The sequence below is a fragment of the Mytilus californianus genome, unplaced genomic scaffold (genome assembly GCF_021869535.1).
Source record: "Mytilus californianus isolate M0D057914Y unplaced genomic scaffold, xbMytCali1.0.p SCAF_10, whole genome shotgun sequence".
NCBI lineage: Eukaryota > Metazoa > Mollusca > Bivalvia > Mytilida > Mytilidae > Mytilus > Mytilus californianus.
Window position 1 is genome coordinate 60,337,347 of NW_026262582.1, and position 16,640 is coordinate 60,353,986.

Genomic DNA, 16,640 nt, shown 5'->3' on the forward strand with positions numbered 1-16,640 from the left:
AAAGGACATACATCAATAGCAATAATTATATACACCAAAGATAGTTGACTTGTTGATCAATAAACCATGAAAAGTCAAGGTCAGAAACCAACCAGAGTGATTTTTATAGTTCGTTCCTGTGTTGTACTGTTACACCACTGTCCCAGGTTAGGATCCTGCTAACATGTTTAACCCTGCCACATTCTGTATGTATGTGCCTGTCCTAAATCAGGAGCCTTAGGTAATTCAGTGGTTGTCGTTTGTTTATGTGTTACATATTTGTTTTTCGTTCATTTTTTGTACATAAATTAGGCTGTTAGTTTTCTTGTTTGAATTGTTTTACATTTGTCATTTCAGGGCCTTTTATAGCTGACTATGCGGTATCTGCTTTGCTCATTGTTGAAGGCCGTACAGTGACCTATAGTTGTTACTTTCTGTGTCATTTGGTCTCTTGTGGAGAGTTGTCTAATCATGCTCATTGGCTATCATTCCACATCTTCTTTTTTATATAACATGTACATCTTACAATAATTCCACACCAAATATATTTTTCTGTATGTTTATCATGTTTATAGTAATCGAGATGCAGACTTGACCCCGAATATAATTATATGCCTGTTTCATGAAATGAGGTCAAGATTAGGCGAATCTGCAACCATATCTGACAGACATGACAGACATGGCAGACATGGTTTTCTCTTTTGAATTTTTTCATATTTTTCTGGTCGGGGCCTTTTGTAGCCGACTAAAGGCATGGGTTTTTCTCGTTGTTCTACAATTGCTTATATCAAGTTATTGAAAAGTCTGGAGGGTAGTTGTCTGATTGGCAATCATACCGCATCTCTTTATTTTTAAGATGAAAACAAGTAAATATCTTATGATGTGTGTCAATCAGTTACTGTCTCATTTGTTTTTATACGCTACATCTCTTTTTAGTCACATTGACAGCTGCAGGCATGACATGAACCCAGATCTAGAGTGGCAATACAGCAATTGTAAGGGGGTTAAAAGTAAAAAAAAATTGAAGAGTCTAAAGTTGAATAAGTTACAGAAACCAGATACTGAAAAATTAAATAAATAAATATCAACTGTTTTAATCATCTTGTATTTCTAATAAAGCCATATCAAGATCTTCGAAGTATTCATAGGCCGACAAATTGTAGTCTTCAGTATCGCTATCTGAAACAGCAGAATCTTCTTGCTCCTCGAGCTCCTCAACAACTTGTTCTGACAGAAATAACTTCTCAAGAGGTAACATATCACAGGATTCACAATTACAAGACTTAGTACACAAGTCACAGCATGAATGTTTCCTGCTTTCTTTCTTCATCAAATCATCCAAGTCTGAATTTCTGAGGAAATTACACATCAGATCCTTTCTCCTACAATCTTTAGCTTTAAGAATTGCCTTAGCTTCCGGTTTCAACTTCTGCAAGTGGTATCCATTGTATAGGATAATGGCAACTGATGGATTTCCATCCCTCCCCACTCGCCCTATTTCTTGCAGCAAATCTACCAGATTATTTGGAGGTCCAAATAATACCACTCCACTACACTTTTTTACATCTAAACCCATTCCCAGGGCACTGGTTGACAAAATAAGTCTCAAAACACTACTTTCCTCCTTCAATGCATTAATTATGATGTTTTTGTTAACATCTGGAGTTTCAGAATGGAACATCTCAATATACTTGGCACAATGTGGCAATTCTGTTACAATGTATTTATAAAGTTTGGAAGTGTCATTTATCGATGAACAATACAAAAGTGTACGTGGGAAGTCCTGACTTTTTTCCTCTAATGCATCTACTAACCATGTCATTCCCATTTCAATTTAATTTTTAATTTTGGAAGATACTAGTTTAATATTAGACTTGTTTGGTGATAAATTAATTTCTGTTGTGTCCTCCGCTAGCTGCAATATTTTCATGACTTTTTTCCTAAAGCTTACAGTGCAAGTTGCACTTAAAGCCAATACTGTAGCATCGGAAAAGAGGGATCTTAGTTCACCTACATTTGAAAACCATTTTCGAAAAGCCTTTTTTTCTGTCTCCTTCATCTTGGCCCCTGAAAGAAAAATAGAAATAAGTACTTCTATAAAAACTTTTGTAAAAGGTAAATATCAGCACCTCTTGCCTAGATTGTTAATTCTTATGGCAAAACAAAATTAAATACATGTATGTGCTTGTCCATATTGTTATGTAACAGCCTATCATTCAGTGGTTGTTGTTGGTTGCTGTCTATCACATTTGTTTAGGGTTTTATTTTTCATACATTCTTATAATTACATTGTAATGGTTCATCATTTTGCAAGTAGTGGTCTTAAAAGAGCTTACTTTTTAGTATTAGGTTATCTCGTTCTTGAAAGCTGTACAGTTCTGTACCAGTGGTCTTAATTTTTTACTTCTATATTTTGAAAATCTAAATTCATAAAAATGGGAAGGGAGTACACATCAATATATAGAAACAATTCATCAAAGTTTCATGCAAATTAGTTGAATAGTTTTTGAGTTACTGTCTGACAGGTTGACGATTGACAGACAGTCACAGGTTAGGGGAGGGTTGGGATCCCGCTCACATGTTTAACCCTGCCACATTCTGTATAGTGCCTGTCCCAAGTCAGGAGCCTGTAATTCAGTAGTTGTCATTTGTTTATGTGTTACATACATTTGTATTTGTTTTTCGTTCATTTTTTATGCATAAATTAGGCCGTTTGTTTTCTCGTTTGAATTGTTTTACATTGTCATTTCGGGGCCTTTGATAGCTGACTATGCGGTATGGGCTTTGCTCATTGTTGAAGGCCATATGGTGACCTATAGTTGTTTATTTCTGTGTCATTTGGTCACTTGTGGAGAGTTGTCTCATTGGCAATCCTACCACTATTCTTTTTTATATAGACAACGGTATACCATAATACGTCATGTAAATGTGCGAATAGAAATGAACATGGGGAATAAACATTGTATCCACTTACCAAATTGCTATTGTGTGAAACTCATCAATTACAACCAACTTAATGTTCAACTTCTTTAAACAAGTTCTCCAATAGGGATCACCAACCAATGTTTCTGGAGATGCAAAAATGACATCTAGCAACCCCTCTTTGAATTGATCTTCACTCTGGGGAAGATGATCCTAAAATGCAAAAAAAAATGTAGGTGGGCAGTCTCCAAAAAGACATATTTCTATGATAACTTCTATAATTTAAATGTACACTGTACAAATACCCTTTCTCCATTTCACTGCGTTCGATTAAAGATTGAAATCCAATGAAATAATTCTTATTGTTGTAAAGTCCAATACAGAAATGAATATAGCTGAGATTTCAATGAATGCATGGCATATTTTCTCGATTTTGAGATGTTTCTGCCAATGTATCTGTTTGGCCATCCAACAAGGTCTTTTAGACTGCACTTTTTCATATTTTTTTTTTTATTTTTTCATTGTTTAACACCTGAGCACAAACATTACTAATAACAATCTAATTTAAAAATTAAGTTTCCCGCACGTTTCTGAGCCATGTAAAGCTAATTATGCTGTATCATTTTGCTCATTGTTGAAGGTCAGATGGTGACCTATAGTTGTAAACTTTGTCATGTGTTGTCTGGTGGAGAGTTGAGTTGGCAATTTTACTTCAAGTCTTGTACATGTACGACATCTTCTTATTCTTATATGCATGTATATTTGTTTTGAGATAGATTATTAGTACATGAAATTTAACAACACTTCCCTTGGACTCTGGTGCTTCATTAATACAACATGTAGTATATGTCTTTATACAAAGTATGAAGAACTAGCATTATGGCCAAAACGACTGTAAAATACTGGCAATATGACCGATACAATCTGTTCTCGGTGAAATGAGACAAATTTATGTGCTACCATGGCTATGATGAACTGCTTCTGCAGTTTTTTTTAACTTTGCTCATGTATATCTAAGTTTCATATTACTGCTTTGTTACTGTTAGTCATGTGTATGTGTTGATATACTAATGTTTAAATGTTTGTTCCTGCAAATAAATTTTATTTTATTTGATAAGGCATACATGTACATCTTTGCCTGGTCAGATGCGGATCCAGGACTATGGAAAAGGGGGCCCTGCATCTAGACACCATAAGGTGTGGGAACAACGTCTTGAGACATTTTTGTAAGATAGAGGCATTGCATTAATTATATAAGTAGCTCCAACAGCATAGGCGGATCCAGGGGGGCCTGGACTCCCCTTTTGTGGGAAAAATTTAGTTGATTATATAGGGAATCACTGAAGCATGACTGGAGCAGGCCCCCTCTTAGGTCAGTCAGTGGGCCCCCCTTACAAAAAGTTCTGGATCCGCCACTGTACAGGGGGATAACATGTCACCCCCTAACTGATTTCTCATGTGTTATAAACATCTTTATTATACAACACTGCCAACATAATAATTATAATATAAATTAGGTGTTTAATGGCATTAAATACTATAGTATAGACTATTCCATTTATTGAAGCCTTACTACCACTGCATGCTAAAGTTATACTAACCTTTGTATGCAGCAGTAATATTTCCAATGTGCGAGAGTTTTTCCACCTGGTCCTGCATCAGAGCTACTAAGGGACAACAGACTCAAACTTTTCAGTCAGAACTGTTTTCAATAACCGCCCGGACAACTGGAAGGTACAGTTGAAACGGCAGTGACTTGTCAAAACCAGTCGGGAGTACAGCCACGCACTTCTTCTTGTTAACTAAACACTCTAAAATTTCCTTTTGCTCCTTCTTTATATCATTTATACCAAATTTTGGCAAAACTTTTGTCAAAACGTTGTCCAAACTGGGCGCATCCATGTTTTTTAACGATCCGATAATGGTATACAAGCCCGTCGCTGATTGGTTAATCGAAATTGAATTTCTGCACGCTGATTGGTCGGTCAAAGTTCACCAAATTTGACCCTAGACATGACCCTCAAGCGGCTGTTGTTAGATCTCCCACGCGCGACATATAAACAACGAGGAGCAAGTGCGGAGATTTAATTTTAATTAGATTGCTATATAAGAAATATACGATATGAAAGATAAGTGCGACAGAAAAGAAATTAGTGTTTCAGGAGGATGAGTTTTTATTTTTCATGGGAAAAATAATAAAATGACTGTTACAATTTGTTGAAGCTAGTAAAATCTGTATGATTGGACACTTATAAAACAATATTTAGAAGAGTTACATTAATAAGTAATATTCAAAGTAGCCTCTTTTCAACATCACTTGTAAAGATAATTTAAGACGTTACTTGTTTAATAAATGCAACTGAATGGTACATATTAGAACGTGGTGGCATTTAACAATAAGCAAACAATTACATGTTCAATATGTGTGTAAGAAGACATGAAATGATCACATAAGGCGTAAGCATTTTCGAGTCATTCTAAAAAAATACCCAGCATAACCGGGAAATGTTCTATATTTTGTTGAAAACGAGTTGATCTAAAGACACTTACCTTGTACAACACCTTCATGGAATATACATATAACTGTAAGATTAAAATATATGTCATGTAAGTGTAAACCATCAGATATACAATATTTGGAGACGTGTTTGTGTTTGCTGAAGGTTTTGAAATTTCACATTACATTTTACATTAAGTTTATACGGATAGTTGTTGTATAACTTCAAACTCTAAGATTATCTTTACCATGCTAATTATCTATACGAATACGTCATTTACAAACGGATCATTTCTTAAGGGTTAAATATTGCTACATTTTATTTCCCGATCGTAAAATCATAAAAAATTCAGTTAACCATATCTTGAAATTCAGCATTTTTCAAAAATGTGTGATAGTAATTGTTCATTATTTACTATGTACAATGTACATAGTTTATTCTGTAGCAGTGTTCCGTCTTATTCTCCAATGACATTCCAGTCTCAGTTCGTGCAACAGATTCGCATCAATTTTTATATTTGATGTTATTATAATTTTTTCTACATTTGTACATTTAATAACAACTTTCAATGTTATGTTTGATATGTGAATTATTCACGACTGTCCGTAGTCAGTCTCTTATTAGGGAATACTGAAAAAGCAATACAAAGTGAATATATCCTTTGCCGACAATGCAATCAGCCTGCTTTCGGGCAATTGCCTGTTTAAATCAAATGCGTAATACATACAGTAAAATGTATTATATGTTACATATAGCTACCTGTTAAAACCAAAATTGCCTTAAGTATACCACGATGTCCATTCATTTTCTGAAGGAAATAAAAATAGAAAAACATAACCTAACTGTAATTACTGAAACTAAACCACACATTGAATGCGATGCACTAGACGTTGTAAAATATGACCTATGCGCAAAGGTTTGATGTATAAACGTACATCCAGAAGGGTTAATATATATGGCATTTTTTAACGACCTTGACTGGCTATACAGTCCTTGCAAGGTCGGTAGGGGGGTTTACTGTGCGGCTGTACGTTTAATAACATACTTTTCTTAAATTCCCTGTTGTACTATATAACGAAAAAGTGACATTAGATGAATGAGATCTTTTTTTAAAGGTGCACTTTGGTCATATTACTACTAGATTTATTTTCTTTTATTTGGGGGGGGGGGGGGGGGGGGCGGTTGGATGGGGCATTGTATACATTTCCGAAAATAAATGTTTGAGCCCTCCGGATGGAAATCAATCCACAAACCCTTTAAGTCGCAATATAAAATATGAAATTTGTAATTAGTATACTGCACAAATAAGACGTTTTTCTTAGTATAAGAGTGCATGATTATCTGTACAACAATATATGGTCATGAACATATGCGTATACTCATATGGTTATTAACGGACAAGACCATATGAGTATTTAGACCGTATATATAAAAAAAGAAGCTGTGGCATGATTGCCAATGATACAAAAATAAAAATAAAAAAAAACACACACACATGATTAACAAATTAAAGGCTGGAGGTTCCTGACTTTTGACTGGCGTAACAATGCGCCGGGTTGGATAATCTTTAAGAGATCTCAACCCTCTCGCTATACCTCTAGCAAATGTGAGGGGAAAAAAACACAGCAATACGCACGGTAAAAATTAATCGAAAAAAGTTCGAGTCCTATGTTAGATTAGAAGCATTTCGACAATCAATTTCTTTTCAGTGATGCTCGAGGCCAACATATGTGACAATCCAAATATCATACACACGTAGAAATACCGATAAAACAAAAGAGGACCAAATGTAAAGCAAAAAACCGAACCAGATAGCAAAGCAATGCACGAGAACAAGTATGATATCTAAAATGATCATATTCGAATTTTGACTTTATCTACGTTTTTTTTTTACATTTAAAACAATGATGACATCTATGTGATAGTGCTCTGCTGTAATATATCTCAATGACTTGCTGGACTCAAAAATAAAGTTTCAATTTTGTTAAATTTAGAAATCCAATTATTGTTATTTTTATTGGTTGTTTTGAAAAGAGATAACAAAAATGATAATATGTGCTTTATGATGTTTCAAAGGACTTCAAAGCCGTAGATCATCTCTTTATGTTTTGGGAGTTTGGGGGTTTATTTTAGCTCTGCCATTGTGTTGTCCAATTTCTTCACAACCTTTAGTCTAAACTAGTTTACAGATTGACATGTAGTCCTTTGGTTGCTGTCTCATTGACGTATATTCCAAGTCTCCCTTTCTGTATGTTCCCAAATAAAATTACGTTTCTATGAGTGGTAGAATGAGATAGCATTCGATGACAATTCAAAGCTATTTGATCATTAGAATTTTAACAGTTTCTTTCAATTTTTGGGCACACATTTGCGTCTAGCTTGGCACTTATAATTTTTATAAGTCAATCTCCACTATAGTTCTGACTTAATTATATATTAGCTAGTACTAAGGTATGTTTTTATTTACTTGATATTCAAATCGTCCTTAAGCAGGACATTTTAAATGACTTGGACAATTGTTTGTGACCGATATTAAACAATACAATATGATCATTTTTAACAACTGATATTATTGAGTGTATTACAGCTTACTATATGCAGGTTATTTGATGACATGTTTGTGAGATGGTATTGATATATTTATGAATTAGACTGAGAGATTATGTCGATTAGGGTTTACTTGTTCTGTTCATATTATTGATCATTTGTCATGTTTATGTTAAATTGCCTTTCTATAGTTTTTGTTTAATAACATTAATCTTTCCTTCTTATAATTCATAGAGAAAGTAGGTTCAGATGTTTAATTTTTATCTTAAATTTTGATTTATTTCGGACTACATCTTTTTCAATATAAAATACAAAAATAAGACATGTAAAAGAAGAAAAGTCTTCATGTTAAATCTCTATTTCTTTTTATTACATTTGTTGCGATAAATTATCGTGATTTCACAGTATAATTAAACCGATAATTTCACATGTGACGTCATAAAACAAAACACATTGTAGATTCGTAGAAGAAGGATATAGTTTGTTCCTTGTATGTTCTATTTTATTCCCATTTTTAAGCCCTCGTCAGTGTAATAAAAAGAACAAACATGTAAAATATCGAAAAAAAATTGTAGTCGTGACTTAACAATCCTGATAAATAACTCATGCGCTACGCGCATTCGTGAAATAATGTGTTGTTCTGTCACTCTCTGAATAATTTTCTCTATTAAAATTCTTTAATTAGTTTTTCTATGATTAAAATGTCATTTGACAAGAACAAATGCAAAAAAAAAAAAAAAAAAAAAAAAAAAAAATACGACTTTTCTTAGTTTCCGAATTACACAGTATTCCTAAAGAATATCAAAGCTGTAGTACCAAAAACATAATTATTTTGGAGAAGAAAGGAAATATTCTTAACATGTGACATGGACAAAAGCTTATTTGCAGAACGAAGCTTCAATAAGCACCAACAAATATCTCCGTCTGCCTTTATTTCTATCAGTGAAATAATACAAAAAAAAAAAAAGCATGTGGAATAAAGTATTATTAAATATCGTAGAAAATGTGTTTTAAGCAAGAATCGTTATAAAAATGAATTAAAACGATATAAGAGAAATGTCTTCCTAAATACCTTTTAAAGAATAATAGCATTTGCTGAAGCCAAACTCAATATTATTAATCTACAGAAATCCTGACTTCGTCACTCTTATTTCGAAAACTATTGTTCGGTTGATGTAGTGCAGAAATGAAAAATAATCCAGGAAATGCTCTCGAATTTAATACCAAAAGTCAATTGTACAGAATGTCAGACACAATAAAACCGTTTAATAGTGTTTCAGGCTGGGAACTAGTCATGTAAGTTATTGTTATAACTTAAGGGCATACGACATATGAGCAAGGATAGAAAACAAGGCATCAATTTGAACACATTGGTTTCGCAACATTGCTAACGATAAGCATACAAAACTCCGGAAAAAAATCACTGACATCATCAACTCTATTACTAGTACGTGATTTCAAATTATTTGTAACGGAGAACGAATATGTAGAACATGTATAGTTAAGCACGCGATATTTACTACTGGTCATAAAATTCGAGGCACGTTTACTTTTCTATCATTAATACAATCGTGAATTGCAGCAATTTCCGTTTCATGTACGGCGGGAAAAGCTGCACGACGATGTCTCATTAAAAAAACGCAGCGTCGAAATTTAGCGCCAAAAATGAAGATAGGATATCTGGCATTTAACAAACCGGGTTTTCCATTTCTAACTACAAATAAGCATATGAACCCCCATTTTGTTTCCTTTGCAATTGACTATGCACTACTTAAAGAATCTTTTACAAGTTAAACTTAACAATTGGCTGTTTTATGTTTACTTTTGTATAAAAAGAACACATTTAATACGACTTTTTGTATGATTTCATGATCACTTTGTAAAAAATGTGTTTAAATATATCTTTCCGTTATAAAACTGTGTTATTTTTTCTTTTCTGAAAAGTATTTTACAATAAAATGTTGACCTTTTTAGGTGAAACGTGCATATTTCAAACTGAATTATCTCCAAAAGAAAGTTTTGCTGGTATATTGTTCTATGTATATTTCAATCGTGCATAAAACAATTAACTTCAAAATCGAAGGAAAAAATCAACCAGGGATCTTTACTGTACCGTATTTCCTTAAAAGTACACGACATAATTGTTCGACATGAAATCAATTGGTAGAGTTTTCAATGAAGGAAAATCAAGTGCAGAATGCCGAACCATAATTATTGTAGAAAATCAACGGTCGTAATATAAAGTATAATGAATAATTAAATGGATCAACAAGCAGTCATGTAACTTGCATTTAAACCTAATATGTTTTTTGCTAAACCTATTGCAGAATTCTTCATAGGCCTCTCACTTGCCCTAGTCTTTCCGGCCTTGTCATGCAAAAATGAAGAATGGAAGTAAGAGCATGCGATGAATTTAACGAGTGTTACAACATAAATTCTAAATTAAAAAAATCTAAAAATTACATTTTTAAAGTTCAGTTACATTTTTTGCAATTGCATTTTGAGAAATCGTGTGTTAGAGTTTTACAGGTCTGTGAATGTACAAGAACCAAAACAAAGATTTGTGCCGAAATTGTCTGATTGCGATGCCTGCCTGAAGACACAATCATAACCTAAGTTCTGATTTAAAAACTCAATTATTATTTTACAAATAATGTGCACGGTGTTCATAGCGATCCTAAAAAAATAAGAAATGAACAGAACATAATTATGATAGTAATGACAACTACGGTTAAGGTCTTACTTACCGGCTGTAGCAAATTGTGCAAGCGCGTGCTATACAACGTGTTTCTCAATCTTAAATTGTAAAGCCAAAATATTATATCAGATACAAATACCTGTATATTTAGAATTTCAACCGACAACTAATTTTTTAAAAATTAAATCCCCACGGGACATTATACCTACGAGTTTAAGTTTTATATCTACGTTAAATCGATGATCTATGACTGAAATAAGTAAACATGCAAATTTTCATGGGTCAGAGTACAATAATACATAATAAAGCACAAACATAACTTGGCGTGGTTAATAAAGTTAGCGGACTCTCAACCATCTTTCTAACATTAAACATTACAACATAAGAGAAAACTGTAAAAATTCAATTAAAAAGGCTTGACGTATCAAATCACACAGAGCTCAAAAATACTAGAGACACAAAAAATTGATCTGGGACTACTCACAGTTACTGAAAGGTATTTCAAAGCACATAACACCTTATAAAAAATCATGTATCTAAAAAAAATATTTTAATTAGTGCACGTCCAATCGATTTATAATGTTTATTGTAAAGATGTCATAAATATACGAAAACTTGACTATAGGCAAAGCTATATTATAATAGTTCTCTCCTTTGCATTCATATTGCTTAGTAATTTAACTATTGCTACCCTTAATTTTGTAAAGGTTTTCATTTTATTTCCCCCATGTTGTATTCATTATTCCACAGCAGAATTTAAAGATAAAGCTATCAATCTATAATTGAGAATGGAAATGGGAAATAAGTCAAAGAGACAACAACCCGACCAAAGAGCAGAAAACAGCCGAATGCCACAAATGGGTCTTCAATGCAGCGAGAAAATCCCGCAACCGGAGGTGGTCCTCAGCTGGCCCCTAAAAAAAATTGTGCGCTAGTTCAGTGAAAATGGACGTCATACTAAACTCCAAAACATATAAATGAACTAAAATTAAAAAAACATACTAGACTAACAAAGGCCAGAGGCTCCTGACTTGGGACAGGCGCAAACATGCGGCGGGGTTTAACATGTTTTGTGAGATCTCAACCCTCCCCCTATACCTCTAGGCAATGTAGAATAAAGAAACATATAGCAGTACGCACAGTAAAACTCAGTTTAAAAGAAGTCCGTGTCTGATGTCAGAATAGGTAACAAAAGAAACTAAGCAAAATGACAATGATACATAAATGAACAAAGGACTACTAGCAGTTACTGACATGCTAGCTCCAGACCTCTGTTGAACTGATTAAAAGATTATGTCTTCATCATATGAGAATCAAGCTCAATCCCTCCCGTTAGGGGTTTAGTATCATACCATCATAAAATATATGAGAAGAACATAACCCGTATCATGCCAACAACTGGTTTTAGAATAAATGTGTTTATTTCCGATGCAAAGACCCTATGAGTGAATCAATATCAATACCAAAATATGCAATCCTTAATGACTTGACAACAGTATCGTAACTATATCCTTTCCGAATAAGTCTGTTTAAAGGTTTGGTTAGCTTTCGAGTTGAATGCCGACATTTTTGTGCTCTGTAAAGAATATTACCTTAAAACATTGGATGTGAAATACCTGAACGTATAAGATGTCTGCATGTTGATTTATATTTACGAATGATGTCCTTGTACCGATGATAAAATTTAGGAAATGTTTTGACTAGTTTGTGATATCGAAAACCGTGGTGTAATAATTTTTCAGTAGTACAGAGATTTCTTTCGTTGAAATCAAATACGTTGTTACATACACGAGCGAATCCAACAAGTTGAGATATATAAACACCATAAGATGGCGACAAGGGAACGTCCCCATCTACAAAAGGATAATTAACAATAGTAAATACAAAAAATCAACTCTTTTATCATGAATTTTGGTTTTAAGCTTCCCGTTAAAGATAAAGATATCAAGATCCAGGAAAGGGCAGTGTTCATATTAGTATTAGCTTTATTTAAAGTCAGTTCGGCAGGATAAATCTCTTGAGTGTACATACTGAAGTCGTCATTATTGAGAGCCAATATATCATCTAAATATCTAAAAGTGTTATCAAATTTTAAATCAGATGTTGTTTCGATGGGTCTTTGCTGATTTTAGTCATAAATTGTAACTCATAACAATACAGAAACAGGTCCGCAATAATTGGTGCACAGTTAGTCCTCATGGGAATTCCGATAACCTGACAATATACAGAATCTCCATAGCGAACAAACATGTTATATAGTAAACATTCAAGGGCAGTTATAGTATCATCTATTTACTAAACCGAGTACTTTTGAACTGTAGTATTGACACTCTGAAATATCTTGAATAAAGTTAATCCAGATCTATTTTATGACTCATTTATTTTTATAAAATAATGAAAACAACACGCTATTAATTTCATGCGTCCTTACAAATGTCTTTGTGGAATATATTTCAATATCAATAAAAAGTTTGACAAAGTTTGACAAAACTTGAGCAAGAAGTACAAACTAGATGAATTTTAGTTCTGATAAGATAATGTATATTATCAGCTATCAAATGACAATTTAATGTCGATATCACTTTCCTTTTTGTTTGTACATATTATTTAAAAAAAAAAGATGTAAAAAGCTTACTTCATATAAATTTTAGTCAAGCACATAGCATTATTCAACGGTTTCAATATGCCCAGGAAAACGAGGAAATCTATGTCGGCTTTCTAATGTTTATGCTATTGAAGCCCAAAAGATAAGCATAACTATGTAAAATGATTAACTTGTTTATTAACGTAAGTTAAAATAGGAATATAAAAACCTACAAACGTATTTAAATTATCAGAACTAACTTTTTGACAAACTTTCTTTTGATATCAAAACGATATTTGTAAATTAGTAAATCGACATGTAGAAACGGGAAAACAGTTTCAGAATTAAGAATGTCAAACTTAATTTTAATAACAAAGTGTTATATACATCTCTTTTACATTTTAATTGCAAAACAAATGACATCTTTTAATTTGTAAAATTTCAATTATAAGTTAATATTTTAAGATTGAGAGATCCCGGATCAAAAGATCAAAATTTGATGTTAAAATGGGAATTCGAGATTCCATTTTAATAATGGAACATACAATAATAGCCAAATTCACCTTAGGTCGTATATGTCTAAAACGTTGCGAATAATGTTCTCGGAGAAAGATAGTTCGTAAGCTGCTATACCGAAATATCAATAAAGGTACCACTGTACCAGATGCGTATTTAGACAAGTAATGTCTCTTTAGTAAGACTCGTGTAATAATACTTGGGAAAAAATGATACAAACGTTTAATAGCCGATGAAACCATACAGAACCTAACTTAATGCAATGACTAGTCAAGGTAACAAAACCATACACGGAGAAACGTGATATCAAAATTGTGTACTTAATATTCATAAATTGATCCAAATAAATTATTTTCCTTTTCTTAGTTTGTTTTCTTAAAATATACAACAGTGATGAAATATATATCACAATGCTCTACTCTATAAAGCGAGAAATGTCTGTGCTGGGCTCAATTACTATTTCGATTTTTTGGTTCCGAAATCCAATGTATTGTGATATTGGTGGGTACTTTTACGAAGATAATCATAAGGATAGTATTCTCTACAACTTCGTCTTTGTATCTTTTTTTAATTCGAGCGTCAATGATGATTTTTAGGCATGTTCTGTAAAAGAAATGCGCGTCTGGCATACACATTCTTATGCCTGAATTCTATGAGGAGTTTATTTCTTATATGGCTCAAAGGACATAGCTGTAGTAGATCATATCTCAATGATTATAATGTGATTGAGGAATTACGGCAGATCTTCATTTTTTAAAATTTTGTCGGCAACCATTATATTCTCGGAATAATATACAATTTGATATGTAGTCGGTTGGTTGCTGCCATATTGACACATATGCCATTTTTTTTTCTAAGTGAAATAACGATATTATGAATGTGTCAATGAGACAGCATCCAACGACACAGAAATCAATGACACTTAGAATTTCTTAATCATCAGAATCTTAACAGTTAATTTTTACTTTGAATAGTTCGATAACTTAGAACATTAGCCCACATTTGAACTACCTTGGCACTATTTTGTTTGAGTTAATCTCCAATGATGGCACTGATTATAAACGTACCAGCTGATATTTAATGTATTTAACTAGATCATCATGCAAAGCGACCTTTAATCAACACATTTTAAATGACTTTGACAATTGTTTTTTGCCGATATCAAACAATACTATATTAAATAATTTAACAACAGTTATAATTAAAAATATTTTATATTACTATATGTAGCTTATTACATTGCGATATTTATTAGTTTTACTGAGTGATTACTTGGATGGATATTTTTCTATAGTTTGTAATTGTTTCGTTCACATTGTCATTTAGTATTTGTACAGAAAGTAGGTTCATACTTTAATGGGCATCATCTTAAATTGTGTTCGAACTACACCTTTTCTGTATTGAAAATCAACAACAGAAAGAAAAAAACCAATTATCAAGTCAACATGCACGCCATTCTTTTTTAAATGGCATTTGACCAGTTACAAATTCCAGTTCTTTCGGTCTTGCAAGTTTACGCAATAAACTACGCCTGTACCTATTCTCTTTAAAAAAATTACTCTTAAATAAAAAAAAAAGCTATATGACGTCAAAAAGTTAGTTTGTGAAAAGAAATAAAGATGTAAGTAGGTCACTACTGAAGGGTTAGCAATATTGAAAAATATAACAACTCGTACTGTTCTATTTCTACCAATACAACGTCATATTTACAAAGAGGAATTCAAAAGGGGATACCATAGTTAAAGGAAATACAAACTTCAAGTTGAGAAAGATAAACAATTTCATAATCAGATGAAAATGACATAAGTCCAATGATCGTATGTCACATTTATTTGCGAATAGGAAAAATATTTTGAAGTGATGCATTGATTAATGAACTAAAACCAATAAATGAATTTTTCAGTTGAATAAGGTTGGTAAATATCTAGTTAAAATTTTGTTTATGGTTTGTAACAGATAACAAATTATTTAGCACTTGATATCTTATATGTTTATATGTCGATTTAGCGGTGCAGGGTTTCATGAAAGCTAATAGGTCGATAGATAAACTTGAGGGAAATTAACTCGCATTCAAATGGTTAAGATTATAAGTTATCTACGTTCATATCTTCGTAGATATGGATAAAAAAAAGAATTTCTGTCAACATTTTTGGTATACTTATCCTTTTTGTACGATATTATCTAGGCAGTACTGTATTGTTCAACTAAGAAACATAGGCTTAAGAAACATAGGCTTGAGTGGTGCTGTATCAGCTGGTATACATATTTATAAACAAAGTATTGTATATTTCACCTTAATAATTAGATATTTATATCAGAAATGAAAGTTGGTGGGACAAATCTTGTGCCTATTAATTAATGATCAATGGATTGTTAAATTTATCATTTGAATAAATTCAATTTTGTAAGAAAACATCTCTATGATTTTTTCTTCTTTGACTTGATAAGATAGTTTTTGCATTTAGTACTGTAGCTTATTTAGTAAAGAGATAATCAAGCAAGCAAGTTTTTCAACTTATAGATTTAATTAATAATTAACTGACCTTCATTTCCTTTTTCATATATTTTTTTCCTCCAGAATTTTTCTTTACAAGGCATTTTCCATTGCTATTTCTTGCTTTTGTCCATCCATAGGCTATCATTAATTTGTCAGATTTGTATCCAGTATGAATGAAATTTTCTAAGACGTACAGTTTCAAACGCAATAAAGATGATCTTTGTTTCACTTTTCCAATGTGTAAATTGTCACTATGCACATGACTCTGACACATATTTTGTTAACGTTATATGACGTATGTTGAAAACAGAAAACAATGTCACCGTCAATTGTGTAGGGGATCGATAAGGGTTTTAGTTACTTTGATATGGTGTGTGGAATTTAGAAAAACAACAATTT

General features: G+C 32.5%; 1 protein-coding gene and 1 long non-coding RNA gene across 2 annotated transcripts in view; both read right to left on the minus strand.

Annotated features, from left to right (window-relative positions):
* Nucleotides 1-5,830, minus strand: part of LOC127719113 (hemicentin-1-like) — a 45,435-nt gene extending 39,605 nt beyond the window's left edge. Inside the window, exons 1-2 of the mRNA XM_052225137.1 lie at nt 5,815-5,830; nt 5,452-5,484 (exon numbers count right to left, since the gene is read on the minus strand). Of these exons, the coding sequence (XP_052081097.1) occupies nt 5,452-5,484; nt 5,815-5,830 (49 nt within the window). The remainder of the gene's footprint in view (nt 1-5,451; nt 5,485-5,814) is intronic.
* LOC127718314 (uncharacterized) lies at nt 1,054-4,996 on the minus strand. Its single transcript, XR_007989728.1, has 3 exons — nt 4,503-4,996; nt 2,954-3,114; nt 1,054-2,046 (listed from the first exon to the last, which is right to left on the minus strand). It is a non-coding gene; the product is annotated as an uncharacterized LOC127718314 (long non-coding RNA).
* Nucleotides 5,831-16,640: the final 10,810 nt, after the last annotated feature.